At 48.4% G+C, this 17277-nt stretch overlaps 1 protein-coding gene across 1 annotated transcript in view; it reads left to right on the forward strand.

The window, feature by feature from the left end:
* Positions 1–17277, forward strand: part of LOC144752569 (poly [ADP-ribose] polymerase tankyrase-2-like) — a 446314-nt gene that overhangs the window by 156140 nt on the left and 272897 nt on the right. The window contains exon 11 of the mRNA XM_078640458.1: positions 10515–10767. Coding sequence (XP_078496584.1) covers positions 10515–10767 — 253 coding nt within the window. The remainder of the gene's footprint in view (positions 1–10514; positions 10768–17277) is intronic.

Raw genomic sequence — 17277 nt, forward strand, 5'->3', positions numbered from 1 at the left:
AGGCAGGTGTTTTGATCCTGCTTAACCTGTCTGCCGCCTTCGACACGGTGAACCATGGGATTTTGCTGGACAGGCTGAGAGAGGTGGGGGTTGCAGGTAGTGCCCTTGGGTGGTTTGAGTCCTTTCTTCAGGACAAAGAAGAAGCTGTGTCCCTCCCTCCCAATCCGCCTTTTCTACCATCTCGCATGGCGTTCCTCAAGGTTCGGCAGTTAGCCCGATATTATTTAACATCTATATGAAGCCTTTAGTTGCGGTCATCAAACAATACAATATTGAAATTGTTAACTATGCTGATGACACACAGTTGATTCTCTCCTTGGAGGGAGATCACTCAACCTCTTTGGAAGCATTCCACAACTGCCTGCGGGATACAGCTGGTTGGCTGAAGGCTAATTCCCTGCAATTTAATACAGGAAAAACGGAGGTGCTATACTGCCCAATGCCTAGGGTACAATCTCTTTTACCCTGCAACTTCTGGCCTGCAGATTTCTCTCCATCGGTGCAGTAGTGAAGGTAGTGCAGAACCTGGGTGTCATGTTTAATAGCGATCTTACTCTGGAGGCGCAGGTTTCGAAGATAGTAGCTGGCTGTCTGGCCATTATTAGACTTTTGAGGAAAATTCTTCCACTGTTACCGCCTTTTGCCCGGATAGAGGTGGTGCGCTGCACCGTGCTTAGTAGGTTAGACTACTGTAATTCTCTGTTGTTGGAATCTCCAAATTATCTTATGGATAGACTCCAGAGAATTCAGTCTGTGGCGGCAAAATTAGCCCTGGGGTTGCCAACAAGATCTTCCTCCTCAAGGGCTCTGCTCTGGCTCCCGGTGAGACAGAGGGTTCAATTCAAGTCTCTCTGTTTGGTTTTTAAAGCCCTCCATGGGCTGGGCCCCGTTTGTTTACAAAGGAAGTTCTTGTGGCATGCGCCGGCCTGTAACCTACGATCCTCCTCGGCTAGGTTGGTGACAATACCTAGGTTCAAGAAATCCAAAGCAGGAGGAAGATCGTTCGGAGTGGCCGCGGCGAAACTGTGGAATGCCCTTCTGGCTGAGTTTAGACACACCTCCGACCTCCCCTTATTCAGGAGGAGTTTAAAAACATGGCTTTTCCCGAATCCTTAGGTCGCCATCAGTTCGGCCCCCCTCCAATATGAGTCTGCCAGCGCCAGGATGCCTTGTTTAGGTGATAGTGCGCTTTAGAAGTGAAATAAATAAAATAAATAAATAATGGCACACAGGGATGTGTTAAACAAACAAACAGATACTGTTTGAGAATGGCGCACTGTTCACTCGCCCCGTAGTTGCGATTGTTTAAACAAATCGTGTAAACCCATCATTTAAAACCTTTTAACATTCAATGGTACTCTATGTACCAACGCAAAAAGTCTTTTTCAAACAAATAATCAAAAATAAGCTGATCTACACTGAAAACGTGTCGTGATGCTTCTTTTATTCTTCTTCTTTATGCGTTGTGCATGAATTTCTTAAATCAATGCATGAATGCATTACATCATGTATCCACTTCTTTACAGCATATTTATGTAGTTTCCCAATGCATTTCGGTATAAAATACCTTCTTCAAGGGAATTCTAAAATGAAACAGAAACTCGTATGTATATCCATCAGAAATTCAATAGGGATACAGTAGACCACCACTTCGATACTTAATGATTGGTTGTCATGCTTGTTAAAAAATGAATCAAACGGTAACTGGGTGCTAAAAATCACGTTTCCACAAACAAAACCCAAACTACTGTGTACATAACATCGTGCTACCTTAACCCTGTACTTAAACACCTGTCTTGCTGTCTGCCTGTAAAACAACAGTAAACGATTGTGACCACCTATGTACCACGTGCTGTTAATGAACTGCTAGCTATCAAGTTACATAGATTATACCTGTATATGACTTCAAGATGTCTTTCCGTCAATGAGGAAATGATTGCTACCGGCTCAAGAACACCATGCTCCAGCTCTACATTGAAGAGAGAGAAACCCTATCTGTCTATCTTGCGCCATATGGTTGTTATCACAAGTAGAAAACTACCGTGCTGTGCTCTTACCTTAATGCCGCATTACTCCTCAAAACGAAACCCACTGTCCTTAGCCAACTGCACGCTCCACGAGTGCCACCGTACTCTACAACCAGTCAAGCGCTCGTAATGAAAACGCGTCTGACGTCATTACAACAAATAGTGAAAAAGGACCATCATCCCCTTTCCAAACGGAGCTTTGCCATCTTTGCCTAGTTTAAAACCTACTTAACTAACTGTAGCCACAAACATCGTGCGTGTCCCCTACCCTACTAATGGATATACATAAGAGTTTCTGTTTCATTTTAGAATTCCCTTGAAGAAGGTATTTTACCGAAATGCATTGGGAAACTACATAAATATGCTGTAAAGAAGTGGATACATGATGTAATGCATTCATGAGTTGATTTAAGAAATTCATGCACAACACATAAAGAAGAATAAAAGAAGCATCACGACACGTTTTCAGTGTGGATCAGCTTATTTTTGATTATTTGTTTGAAAAAGACTTTTTGCGTTGGTACATAGAGTACCATTTAATGTTAAAAGGTTTTAAATGATGGGTTTACACGATTTGTTTAAACAATCGCACCTACGGGGCGAGTGAACAGTGCGCCATTCTCAAACAGTATCTGTTTGTTTGTTTAGCTTTTTGACCGACATGGCCCAGTCAGGTTGAGTGGTCGGACCATTATGATTAAGGATTAATGTGATAAACATATCTATACTAGAGGTGTGCAGGGCATCAGATACTCTTTTACAATTTATACACAGGGTTGTGTGCCATGTCAACTCATTGTTTAGTTCTGCACCAAGGCACTCAGCCTGCAAAGGCAGTGTGTGTGTGTCAGGGTACAGGGCCCCTATGGGTGGCACAATAAGTGCTGCAGCCCTTAAGCGTCTTCTCTGGTCACAGTGTCCTGGGTACCTATGGTACCATTTACCAGGGGCTGACATGTGGCCAGAGATGCCAATTGGGTTTTATTTTCAACACAGTTTTAAGGAAGGAACACAGGCCCTGGGCACCTGATTGGCAGGACTCCATGGCACACTCAGTCAAAGTACATCAGCAATTCAGCAAAACGTGGGGGCATACCATGCAAGAAAGATGGCACTTTCTCACAAGAACCACTGCCACAAACGCTATCCTAATCTTCATCCTGTCAAAGTGACTTAAATTTGCGTTGTTGTGCCAGTGCAGATGGTAGCCCGACTCCAGTTTATGCTCATGATGACATTGAATTCCTTGCTGGTTCTTAGGGATAAGGGTCTTATTATTTGAACATACATTATGTACCCAGAGATTGGGGTGATGATTAGGTGTACCAAGAACCTTAACCTCCATCTTTCTACAAGATCCAGTGCTACAAGTTTTTACCAAATTTGTAAATTCTATGAAGCAGCTAATGTTGGAAATCTGTAGCCGAATGCCCCCCTAGCCCCCCAAAAAAACTACAGTCTCTCTTTAGACTCCCCTTTTGACTATTACTCCTCAGCCAGTTCATTGCTGACAATCGTCTGAAGAAGCACTGGTTACATAGCCTCCACAGGTAATGCTAACTGATGATCAGTGAAATCAGCCAGTATCTGAGCAAGAACTACACAATGCACAACAGGATATTTCTGTAAGTCAATATGTTTATAGCCAGCTATAGGGGAATCATGCCGAAGGGCAAGACTGTGTGTAACAGGACACAGTGGCATGATTATACTCTAAGTGGCAATCCAAGCCCAGAACCTGTGCCTAAAGGCTCTCAGCCTGATGACCTATATTGTTTCCGCAGCTTGCTTAACTGGGCTTCAGAAAAAATCAATGACCCAGTAGCAGCCATTGAGAAGCCTCCTTTCATTTTCAAACCATATTCGGGAGGAGGGATGGCCACACATGCCTAATCTGGCGAAACTTTCAACTATTTAACCTGCAAATATATGGCTCTGCATGACTTCGAAATAAAGTGAAGGCAGACTCCGTAATGTTGACTGCAGAAGGTACCCTAAACCAGCAACACCATGTTATGCTCTGCCAAATCTTAAAGGCAAATGACTAGATATTATGGGATAAAAAGCTGGTGTTTCAACTTCATCAGTCAAAAAAAGCGAATACAACTACTCCTCTGTCCATGTATGATAAACCATTGTAGCATTACATTTCGTTTTTCCTGTAAAAGCTGGTAGATGATTGTAGCGAACAGGCCATGCCTATTTTTAGCGAATGAGAGTATGTATGCATCTTCATCCCGAATTGATGTTACCTGTGATGCTGCAAATACTGACGGATAATTCTAACTGTAGATTCCTCACCATTTGAATATTGCTCGTCTGCCAGACTGGATCCAGGAATCTTCACGGCATTACTCCTGCATGCTGGTGGGTGGCTCTGTGCTGCTGTGCATTGGCATCACTCTGCTTCGGAAGTGACAGAGCGGAGCTTCATTTAAACGCCACCTCTGCATGCAAACCTTTTCTAATTTATTTTATTGCCTTCTGATGCAAATTGGGAGCACTGCTCCTAACTTTTGTTGGTTTTTTGATGACACCTAAACATTTTATCTGAAATAAACAGTTATCGATTCCTTACCTTAGAATTACTCCCAGGCGTCGGACTGGATATGGAAAGTTTTTCGTCAGCAGTACCCCTGCGCGTCGAAAGGTGGCTTCGGACACTGCGTTTGACGTCGTGGTCACCGGGATGACGTTGCGGTAGCTACTTAGACGCTGCCCTCGCACGCTCACATGAGTTGGTTCTTTTTCGCGCCAGCAAGTGCAGATCCGTAGAGAGCTGTGCCACCAGTCAATTTTTGACAGAATTGTTTCTTGACTTGTCGACTTTGTTGTTTGAGTCCTTCGACTCCTGGTGCAGGAGGGATGCCCGGTCTTAAGGCTTGCTTTTCCTGTAACCGACTCATGTCAGTGACGGATCTGCACCGCGTTTGCCTCTACTGCCTGGAGCGCAACCACGACCCCAAGTCGTGCTCTGACTGACGGATCATGGCCCGAAGTCTTTGCGAGAGCGGTCCCAAAAGCTACTCGAGGCCCGGCAGTCGGATCCGCGTCGCTGGAGGTCCTGGTCACATAAGAGGTCGAGGGACCGGTCGCGGAACCAGTCGCGGAACCAACACCAATCTTCCTCTAAGTCTTCGCACTCCGGGTCGGGTAAGTCGAAGCACAAAAAGTCGGAAAAGCATCATCGCTCTTCGACTTCTTCCCGTCTGTTGGCCGACGCAATGAGGGATGCGAGTGGTGCCCCTCCCATGGCTCTGCGTGTGGAGCCTGCTGGGTCGACAACCGGTTTCCCTCACTTAACTGGACCCGGTGCAACCCCTGTCCAGCTTGAGTTTCTACGAAGTGATGCATGCCATCTTTGGGCAGCCGACTCAGCCGGCGTGCCTTCATGCCCCGCAGACTCGGCTGGGGGCCCTGGGCCTTCGGCGTCTGTGGCTTCGTCCTCAGCTCCGTAGGGTCCCCTTAGATCCAGGCCTAGATCCGGATCAGGACCGGTCGACCTTGTTACGCTGTGTGCCCAATCAAGGTCGACCGAGGCCTCCACCTCGAGGTAGACACGGAGTCGGACAGGCGTTGAGCGACGCGTACTTTTGTGCACCTGTTCTACCCTGGCTCTTTGATTCCAGATTGGCAGCCAGAGGAGGGTGAGGAGGACTGGGAGGGGTCTGGGGACCCTTTAACCGACCAGTTGGTGTATGAGCAGGATTGGAGAGAGGAACTGGGGGAAGCCAGTGGTTTGGATACCTCACCATACCGTGGCATGTTGTCTCCTCCTACCATAGCTATGGAGGAGGGAGCGTCATACACAGTGGTGTTGCGTAGGGCGGTCGAGGCTCCCCACCTCGAGCTACCTATGGTGGCAGTCAGGACTAACCTCCTGACAGAGGTGCTTCAACCTGTAGCAAGCTCTTTGGAGCCCATGCTGCCGTTTAATGAAGCCCTCACTGACATCCTTTTGGGCACCTGGTCCAGGCCCAACACAGGGGCTCCTGTGGACAGGAAGATTGCCCGTCGCCACCGCCTGGCCCCGGGCGACCACACTTTCCTCCTCCAACACCCCACCCCTGAGAGCTTGGTAGTCCAAGCCTCCACGTCCGAAGGCGCATTCCCTACCGCTCCCCTGGACAGGGAATCCAAAAAGCTGGATCATCTTGGGAATAAGATGTTTTTTTCCTCCAGCTTGGGACTGCAGTCGGTAAACACCACATGTCTATTGGGCCATTACACCCACTCCGTGTGGGGCATTGTTGCGCAAGTGCTGCTTCCATGCCCGGAGAAGCCCTGGGCTGTACTCTCTCGAGCTGTTGCTGAAGGGGGAGACGCAGCAAAGTTTACCATCCGCTGTGGGCTAGTTACCGCCGGCACACTTGTCAGGAAGATTGCCATGTCAGTAGCCCTTCAACGCTAAGCCTGGTTGCGTCTGACTTTTTTTCCGGTGATGTCCAATCCACACTTATGGACCTGCCCTTTGATGGCCGTCACCTTTTCGGCGACAAGGCAAACAACGCGCTAGAGGGCTTTAAAGACTCTTGGGCTACGCCCAGGTCATTGAGCCTTTCCACCACCCGCCCTACGCAATCTGTCTTTCGCCCCTTTCGTGGCTACGGAAGGGAAGCCCCACTACGACCCGCCCAGAGCCAAAGGCTGGTGCAAGCTGTTCAGCCCCAGAACAGCCGGGGACATGGGAACCACCACCATGGATCTGGGGGCCAGCGGGCGGGCCAGTCCAACACAGCCCCTTCTGCAGCAGCCTCCAAAGCCTCCTAGTCCGACCTTTCAGGGCCACCAAATGCCAGTGGGCAGCAGGATCCGCCATAACCTTCCCCACTGGCTCACCATCACGTCGGACAGGAGGGTTTTGCGAATAGTCCGAAGGGACCACTCCCTCCCCTTCGAGACTACCCCTCCATCCATGCCACCTCAGTACCATCGCATGTCGGAGGATCACTTGGCCCTTCTCCAATGGAAAGTTTCGGCACTCTTGGCCAAGGGAGCCATCACACGCGTTCCTGCCACAGAAGTAGTTTGTGGTTGCAATTCCAACTACTTTCTGGTGTCCAAGAAGGACAAAGGATAAAGGCCTGCGTCATATCTTGGATCTCAGGAACGTCAACCACTTCCTCCAGAAGGAGAAGTTAAAAATGTTGACGCTCGCCCAGGTCTTGTCTGCCATTGACCCCGGAGACTGGATGGTAGCGTTGGACTTGCAGGACTCCTATTTCCACATTCCAGTCCTGCCAGCCGACAGGAGTTACCTACAGTTCACGGTAGGCCACAAGCATTTTTAGTTTACCATGCTCCCTTTTGGCTGTACCAGAGTCCCTCGGGTGTTCACGAAAGTGATGGCGATGGTTGCAGCTCAACTGCGCAGATCAGGGGTTCCAGTCTTCCCCTCCCCTATCTTGACTGGCTGTTGAAGGCAGGCTCGCCCCAGGCTGTCGTCTCTCACCTCCACTACGGCCGGCCGACCTGCATTTTCTGGGGTTCTCCATCAACCTGCCAAAGTCACACCTGACTCCCTCTCAAAGGCTCCTCTTAATCGGAGCAGTTCTGGACACAATGCAGTTTCGGGTTCATCCTCCCGAACAGCGAGTCCGGGATATTCGGGCTATGATTCTGATCTTTCAGCCTCTATCCCGGGTTTCGATCAGGATGACCGTCTGGCTACTGGGTCTGATGGCCTCCTGCATCCTGCTGGTGGATCATGCAGATGGCATATGCGGGCTCTGCAGTGGGACCTGAAGTTCCAGTTTGCCCAACATCAAGAGAATCTGTCTGATTGCGTCCAGATCTCGAAGGGCACTGCACACCAATTGCAGTGGTGGCTTACGAACCAGGATTGGGTCAAAGGCAGATCCCTCTCCCTTCCTCAACCAGAGTTCACAGTGGTGACAGATGCATCACTGCTGGGATAGGGTGGCCACATGGGGGAGGTGGAGATCAGAGGCTTCTGGTCTCTGGCGGAGTCCGGGCTCCAGATGAACCTTCTGAAGCTTTGGGTGATTCATCTTGCATTCAAAGCATTTGATCCCTCTGTCTGGGGAAGAGTAGTGCAGGTGTTCACGGACAACACCACCGCCATGTGGTACTGATACAAACAAGGCAGGTTGGGGTCGCTGACCATATGTCAGGAGGCCCTCCGCCTCTGGACATGACTGGAACATCAGGGCATATCCCTGGTGTTTCAACACCTGGCAGCCGCAGGTGCATGATGGATCACGAATGGTGTCTTCACTCAGAGGTGGTGCAAGGTCTCTTTCAGCAGTGGGGAGAGCCTTGGTTAGATCCAAGCGCCACAGAAGCGAGCACTCAATTTCAGCAGTTTTGCTCGTTAGAGTTTTCAAGGGGGCACTCGCTAGGTGACGCTTTTCGTTGCGAGTGGTGTTACGGTCTTCTATATGCCTTACCACCTATACCACTTTTGCCCAGAGTGCTGAAGAAGATCAAGCGCGACCGGGCCCAAGTCATTCTTGTGGCTCCGGATTGGGCAGGAAGAGTCTGATATCCCGAGCTGCTCAACATGGCCATAGGTCCTCCGATCAGACTGCCTCTTCGGGATGATATTCTGTCACAGCCGGAGGGGACGATGCTCCATCCGAACCTGTCCAGCCTCCACCTCCTTGCATGGAGATTGAGCGGCGGCAGTTGATGTCTTTTGACCTGCCTTCCAAATTTTGCGATGTTATCTGGACAGCCAGGCGTCCCTCCACTAAGACGGTATACGCCTGCAGATGGAACAAATTTGTGGCATGGTGCACAGCAAAGGCTGTGGATCCCCTTTCCGCCCCTCTTTCTGAGGTTCTCTTGTTCCTCCTTTCTTTGGCCCAGCAGGGCTCTGCTCTGGGCACTCTAAAGGGCTACTTCTCGGCCATTTCAGCCTTCCTTAGGCTTCCTGATCAGCCTTCTCTTTTCAAGTCCCCTGTTGTAAATAGATTCCTTATGGGCATTACTCGTCTTTTTCCTCCTGTTCCCTTGGTAATGCCTCAGTGGGAATTGAACTTGGTCCTTACATATCTTATGTGCGCTTCCTTTGAGCCACTACATAACTGTCCTCTCAGATTTCTCACTTTGAAAACTGCCTTTTTGGTGGCCATCACCTCTGCACGCAGGGTGAGTGAGCTACAAGCTCTTTCTTCCAAGTCTACCTTTCTGGCTGTGCATCCGGACAAGGTCGTCCTCAGAACTAGATCTTCCTTTCTTCCCAAGGTGGTTACTTCTTTTCACATTGGCCAAGCCATCACTTTGCCCACCTTCTTTTTGCCTCCGCATCCTTCATAAGAGGAAGAGTCTCCACCGCCTGGATCCAAAACGTGCGCTTTCCTTTTACTTGGATTGCACCACACAATTCTGGGTAGACTACCAACTTTGTTGGTTACGTGGGCGCGAAGAAAGATCGGGCTGTGCACAAACCCAGGTGGGTCATTCTGTGCATCAAAGCCTGCTACTCTTTGGCAAAGAAGGAGCCTCCAGTGGGGTTGCACGCCCATTCCACCAGGGCAACGGCAGCTACTACTGCTTTGGGATGAGGAGTCTGTCAGGCGGCTACGTGGGCATCGCTGCGCACGTTCACCAAACACTGCTGCCTAGACAGCCAGGTCAGGAGAGACGGCTTTCTTGGCCATTGTGTTCTCCAGGACTTTCTTGTGTGAACTTGGTTCACAGACCCACCTCCGGAGTTGGTATTGCTGGGGTGTCTATTCTACGGTAAGGAATCTATAACTGTTTCTTTCAGATGAGCAAGTTACGTACCTTCAGGCATGATATATCTGTAAGAAATATAGGTTAGTTATAGATTCCTTACCGACCCACCCATCCTCCCCATTCTGCGAACTGACTTCTAGGGTAAAGGATTTCCTTTCAGGCCATAGTTTTGTGCACCAGTGGTCATTGTCTTGCATGGCTCTGCTCATCTGGCGTGGAAAGATGTGTACAGAGCTGATGTTCGCCTGCGAGGGCGGCTTCTAAGTAGCTACCGCAATGGCAACAACGACACCGATGACGAACGCTGAGTCGACCGACGACACCTTCCGACGCACAGGGATCTGCAGACGAAAAACTTTCCGGATCTAGTCTAACACCTGGGGGTATTTATAAGGTAAGGAATCTATAACTAACCTATGTTTCTTACAAATATGTCATTACCGAAGGTAAGTAACTTATTCTTATGGACTATTTTGAGGGTTCCCAACCTGACATCTGAGAATAATTCAAGCATGTGACTACATGAAAGATACCAATGCAAACGAACTGTATTTATACCTAAGAAACGTTTTAATTCATCTCCTAAACCTTACCTTTCTACTTCCTGTGGCTTTATTGGTAGACTATCACCCTCTCTGGTCAGACTCGGACATACTGCTGAGATTGTATTTTATAATTTATCGCTGCGAAAAGTATTTGTTCTTTCTTCATCACTCAAAAGAGCTAGTGTAATATTCTTCTGAATTTATTGATTGTAACATGTTTTTTGTTTGCTTCATTTAGGCAGATGATGTAAGAGCTCTGCTAACAGCAGCCATGCCTCCCTCTCCGTTATCAACATGTTACAGATCTCTGATTATCAGTACAACTCATCCCGTGGCAGCTAACAGTGTGGCATTGTCTTCTATCACATCTAGCACATCAAGTATATCTGCTGCTAGTAGCCTCGACAACCTGCCAGAGAGCTTTTCTGAACTCTCTTCTCTTAAGTCTAATAGAACAGAAGGAGCTGTTGCACTAGAGAAAAAGCATGAAGGTTGGTCTTTTGTGATTCAATGTGCATTTTTTGCCTGTCTTCAAGATATTGTCATGTTATATGGTTTCCTGTTATTAATTAGTGAACATAATAATTTAAGGCAACTTAGCCAAAAATATTACATTTTGATTTACATATTATAATACATAACATTCATGGGTTGTGTCTGATGGCACAAATAAAGAAGGCCCAAAGCATGTTCCTGCTCAGCTATGATACACTTATGTACACCTTATTTAAAGTAGGTGCCAACTAAGTGCACTTAATCAATTGTTGTAGTCCTAAAATAGCTGGCTTTACATTGCAAAATTTGCTAAAACCTTGAGCAATACAAGTGTAACTAATGTTAGAATCCCTGGTGTCTAGAGGTACACGACAGGGTTGCCCCCTCTCACCACTGCTGTTTGCCTTATTGGTGGAGCCCTTGGTGCGTATACTTCGGGAGCGGGTGCCACAATGGGTTTTTGTGGTGCTTAGACCCCCTCAAATAATGTCCTATACACAGACGAGGTGCTTTTTTATTTGACAGCAGAACCTGCAGTGCTGCCAGAGGTCCTGGTCCTGCTGACTGCATTGGGAGCCACGTCTTCCCTCAGTGTTAATTGGGATGAATCCTATTTATTTCACCTACTCCTATCCCTGAAGGCTGTCTAAATTTAATGCTGCATAAAGGACTTTATTGGGAGTTTGACTCCATTAAATATGTGGGTATACAGTTGTATTATGACCAAAGCAAAAGGAAAAAATGATGAACAATGCAAACATTCATCCTCAGTCGCAAAGATCTGGGTTTTAACCATCGTTCTTTTGCTCACCACGCCACCCCAGTTTGGACCTAGCCTTATTCAAATCAGTTTTGACCCTTTTCCCATTGAAATAACCCAGCCCAAACTACCAAGCCAGATCCTCACTCGCGCAGTGAGTACGGGACCCACTTAGGGAGACAAAAGCAAAGGACACAAATGATTGACGGAATGCTGAACAATGGAAATATTCCTCATGGGAACAGTCCAGTCCGGACTGCCAAGCCAGGTCTTCCCTGGACCGAAAACAAGCATCCTGGGACCGGTTTTGGGGCTTCACGCCATTATTTGTTTCCTTTGCTGCTGTATTATGACCAGCATGATTTGTTAGAGGGGAATCTAGGAAAGGAAAGGTAAGGAAAGTGCTATTTGCCACTTCCTTTCTTTTCGGACCAAGCTACCCTTGTCCCCAATGGGCATTGTGGCCATGGCCAAAATGTTGGTACTGCCACGGCTTCTCTATTTCTTTGCATCCCTACCTATGATCATCCATAAGGCCTTATTTCTAAATCTATGAAGGGTGTTGGTACGATGGCTGCCTCTACATAAACTATTTGCCCCAGTAGATGAGGCTGGGCTTGGGACCCCGGGCTAAGAATATTATTATATTGCGGCACAACTGCAGTGGCTGATGAAGTGGATTGCAGGAAAACAGTCTCCAGAATATGCAGACATTTTGTGTGAGTTGGTGGGGAGACCATTGTTACACCGGTTCTTTGACACTACTCTTCCTTGAGACATTGATAGTGTGCGGTTACGTACAGCACTATACATCTGGACACTATATACTAGAGATGAGAAGGGCTGTACACCCTAAGCATCCATTCTCCCGATTTGGACCACACCAGGCTTGAGGACCGTGCATCAGATCCAGTTGCGGGACTGGAAAGTGGCAGAAATCATGACTTGGAAGGACATGGTGACCAAGGAGGGTCTCTGCTTTTGATATTTTGGCATTGAATCATTGACTCAGTCCAGAACGGTTCTTGCTGTATTCTGCCCCGAATGTGATGCGCAAGACCTTTGGTTCTGATTGGGTGCAATCTTCCATGAGGGCCCGCTGGAGGTAGCTTTAACTGGGGGAACACAGCAAGAGCCATCACACACCTATATACTGTGTTGCAGAGCACACCGACCGTGGAACATGCACGGCTACGGGATTGGTGGACATTGGCACTCAGGACTTATATCACAGACAAACAATGGGACCAAAGCTTGCTGTCTGTCAGTCGGGTGACATGAAATGTGCAGTTTCGACTTATACGTTTCGATTTATACAACTTCACTTCCTGCACCGCGCATATCTCAACCTTCAAAGGATTAGCAAGATTTTCCCCAGTGCTTCTAACGAATGTCACAGGAGCAGTTCTGCTGATGCTGACTTCCTTCACATGGTGTATTTCTGTATGCTAATTCATTCCTTTCGGGATCAGTTGTCGCAGGTGGTTTCAGCGGTGACGAATAACTTGTTTCTGATGGCTACATTTTTAGAACTGCTTGATATGGGTGAATCACTAAGAAAAACAAAGGTCTGTTAAGATTCCAGCATGTATTGCTGATCTTAGCTAAAAGGTGTATTACCATGGCTTGGAAGTCTACCTCCGTGCCCCCACTGAAACGTTGGTGGGCAGACATGCTCCCGTGGGCGCCTGCTGAACTACTGGTGCACAAGCAATTGCGCACAGGGAAGATAGATTGGATCCATTGGAATGCTGGGAGACTTAACTGGTGTAGGAAGCGGGCTCTGTATATACTATATCAAAGTAAGGTATGGTTTGCACAGAGTCCAGTGGATCCCCCAAAGGTTTACAGAGGTAAAAGTAGATAATACCTTACTCTCTATTTGTGGTAGTGTGGGCGAGCAGTAAGGCTTTATCAGAGAGTAGTATTAAGCCTGTATTTTACACACTCAGGCAAGAAATTATTTCACACACACAGACTGAACTCAGACCAATTTTTTTAGAACTTTTCACGGAAAAGCAGTCAATGGAGTCCTATGGGAGAAAATCAAGTTATCGGTTTAAAGGTGAGTAATTGGTTTTGGGAGTTGGCTTCCTGGGGTTAGAACCAGGGTTCACCCAGGGTCAAGGATGGACTCAGGGAACACCCTCAGCTACACTGGGGCGGCCAGGTGCAGAGTGCTGAGGGCCAATGTTATACAATGGGAGATAACAGGCCTTCGGTTGGTGACTTCTCATGGGCATGCCACTTGGATGTGGGAGCATAGAGCCTAGGGATTATCTCTGGGCAAAGGGGGATCCAAGATAGCACACAAGGTGCACCCATAGCGTCACAGGGGCAGCCAGGTGCAGGGTGCTGTATTGATATTTGAATCTTTAAAGGCTAAGATAAAAACTAGCACCTAAAAAATTACTGCACCAACCGTGGACGACTAGTCGCACGAGTCCACATCGAAGTTGAAAAATATGTCCGACCGCGATGGAGCAGGAGTCTAATACAAAATGTGGATTGGGCGCAGTCGGCGCTTACCTTCAGACTTCAAAGAAACCTCAACAAAAATGTCTTGAGAAGGTAGAAGTTAAACAGGGAAAGTCCTCAGGCTGTGCCTGAGGCAGAGGCATCGTGTCTGGGAGCTGCTTGCTGAAATCACTGTGAAGATTTCCATGTTCGGACGTAGGTTCTTTTTTTTTAAAAAGTTGTAAAATCTCCAGCGGATAAAGCTGGAGACTATAGCCGAGGAGGGTTCCTCACTGCTGGATACCCTTTCTGCATAAGACCGCTGAACAGGATTTGCTGCTGCGAAGAACGGAGCAAGAGCTGCCGTGAAGTAAGGCCGACCAGCTATGCACCTTGGGCGGATAGTTGAGTAGGTTGGTCTGGGTCTCGTCTTGCTTCTCGCAGTAGTTTTTAGCCAAAAATGTTATAAACCCTAGTTTGGGATTTTGGTTATTTGCACACGTTTAACACCACTTCTAAGGCTCCAGGACTGGGGAGGCACCACTTGAAGGATTGGGACTCACCTAGGGTGGGTCCAGGTTCGGGTTCAAGCTGGTTGGAGACTTTTCTGTCCCTCAGATACTGATCAGGATGCAAGCCATCTAGCTTTTGGAGTCACTTTGGTAATTCTGGGTTCAAGGCACAGCAGCAGGCAGTCCTCTGAGTCCTTCCGCAGGTTCAGAAAGTGAACTGAAGTCTGGGTCTGAGAGTCCTATTTTTATACATGGTGCCTGTAGGAAGCTGGGTTTCTGTTGTAGTAATCCCCACTTTTTGCCAGACTATTGATGCACTTTGACTTGATGTGCCCTGGCTCCCTGCCAATCGGGTTCCCAGGGCCTGTGTTCTTTCCCAAAAACTGTACCTTGTACCCCCAATTGGCACCTCTCATGCTACATGTCAGTCCCTTGTAAAAGGTACCCCAGGTGCCCAGTGCACTGTGACCATAGGAGGCCTCTAAGGGCTGCAACACTTATTGTGCCATCCTTGGAGGCCCTCTACCTTTACAAACGCACACAGCCTTTGCAGGCTGCGTGTTTTGATGCAGAACAAAGTATAGAGTGGACATGGCAAACATCCCTGTGTGCCATGCCTACACCCGACTGCCCTTGCATAGATCAGCCACCCCTCTAGCTGAGTGCACTATACCAGTGGTGAGGGTACAGGGCATGAGCCCTGTACCCCTACAGTGTCTAGACCAATTCCTAGACATTGTAAATACAGTAAGGCCATTAAGAGTATATGGTGTTGGGAGTTTGTCATTACGAACTCCACAACACCAGAATGGCTTTACTGAAAACTGGGACGTTTGGTATTCAACTTCTCAGCACATTAAAAACACTCTGATACCAGTGTGGAATTAATGAAAAATGCACTCAGAGGGCATCTTAGAGATGCCCCCTGAAAAACGACCAGCTTCTGCTGGGTTCCCTAACTGGTACACACCAACCTACCACCACGAGACCTGTTTCTTGACCCCTGGGGTGGGAGCCTTCGCTACCTGAGCCCAGAAACAAAACCTTTCATGGGAGAAAGTGGTCATACCTTCCCCAGGCCAGAAAGAGCCATCTGTGGCAGGGGAGCTTCAAAGGCCTTGCAGACTTTGTAATGCGACCCCCAGGGTCTCCTACTATCAGAAGCAGACCCCCATCATGCCCAGAAGGTGTGCCCACCTCTGCCAACCCGACCCCTCAGGTGGGGGAGGCGAGGCGAAGCCCACTCTTCAGTGCCTGCCATATTGCAGATGGCGGCACTCCCCAATCAGGATTCGGATTTGTGCTCACTACCCCACGTGGGGTGAGCACACCATGGGTGTAGTCACCTCAAGGTCAGTAGCCCATTGGCTACTGAACTCAAGACCCCTAAAACGAGAACCAGGAACCAAGAAGGCAGATTCCCGCAACCTACGAAAAAGGACAAAAGAGAACGCCCAGCAGAGGAGACTGCAGAGAACAACTGACTTAGCCCCAGCCCTACCGGCCCGTCCGCAGTTTCCAGAGATCCTGTGCCAGAAGTCGTCCTGTCCTGCAGTCAGCGACATCCGGAACCCTGGGAGGACTGGCTGCCTTCAACAAATACCGAATCAGCTGTGAACAGCAGCTCTGTTCAAAAGAAACAGCCAAGAAAGACTCCGAGCCTGCTGAGGACAGAGAAACCTGACGCCTGGAACCACCATTGTACCCATTGCCCACGGCCCGAGTCAGAGTGGCCCGGTCAGGTGAAATCTGACCTCAAAACACACCCCTGCATCCAGCCACTCTACACCCTGGAGAAAAGAACCTGAGGTGCACCTACATCCCCGAGCCCCCCCAACTTACCTGTACCAGCTCTTGGTTCCTACCAGAAGTCTTTCTCGACCGAGCCTGCAGCTAAAAACCAAAACTGAAAATCCACATTGAAAACAGGGCACCCAACGCCAAAACAGCACCTTGACCCAACATCCGCTGCGCCTCTGCGGGTGCACTTAGTATGCTAAACCAGAGCCCCCTTTGCCCTGAGCCTAACACCAGGAGCTTTGTTCCCACAACCCAGTGGAGGCCCCCTATCCCCCATTGGATATTATTGGGCCTCAGAACTCGGCCCCCAGCATCCCTAGTGCTGCTGAGGGTGTAACAAGAGTGCATCCTTGACCTGAGAGTAACCCTTGTTCTAACCCCAGAAACTCGACCCCAAAGACCGAGTACTTAACCAATAAATACTTTTCTCTCCATAGGAATCCATTGACTGTTTTTCTCTGAAAAATGTTCCAAGTATGGAGTTGCTTTGTATGGAAACCTGAAAAATAACAATTGTGCAACACTGATTTTACTTGCCTTTTCTCTAGAGAATTTCCCAGTGTGATGTCTAGGCATATCGCACTGAATAGAAAAAGTAACTGCTTCCTGCCGTGCCTTCTTTGAAGTGCTTGGAGTTTCCTACTTCTATTGCCTTCGCTCCAGCCTGGCTGCATAAAAAATGAAGTGGTGTGAAGGCCTTTGAGTGGAGGTAGAGCACAGCCTATTGGTTTGCAAGTGGAGCTGTGCCCAGCTCCACCCTATCCTGCGAGCAATGGCCCATCCAAACCTTTCTAATCACTCTATTGTGTGGCTGTCTGGGAGGAATAAACATAGTCCCACTGCGAACAACACCCAATCATGTGCCCCAGGTACAGGCTCAAGGGACCAAATAGGATAGGAAAATACTAACTTTCTAAAAGTTGAAAACACAAGGGGGTTTGGCCCTATTGCGGTTGGGTAAGGCCAGAACAATTAAG

The sequence above is a fragment of the Lissotriton helveticus genome, chromosome 5_1, assembly GCF_964261635.1.
Source record: "Lissotriton helveticus chromosome 5_1, aLisHel1.1, whole genome shotgun sequence".
Lineage (NCBI taxonomy): Eukaryota > Metazoa > Chordata > Amphibia > Caudata > Salamandridae > Lissotriton > Lissotriton helveticus.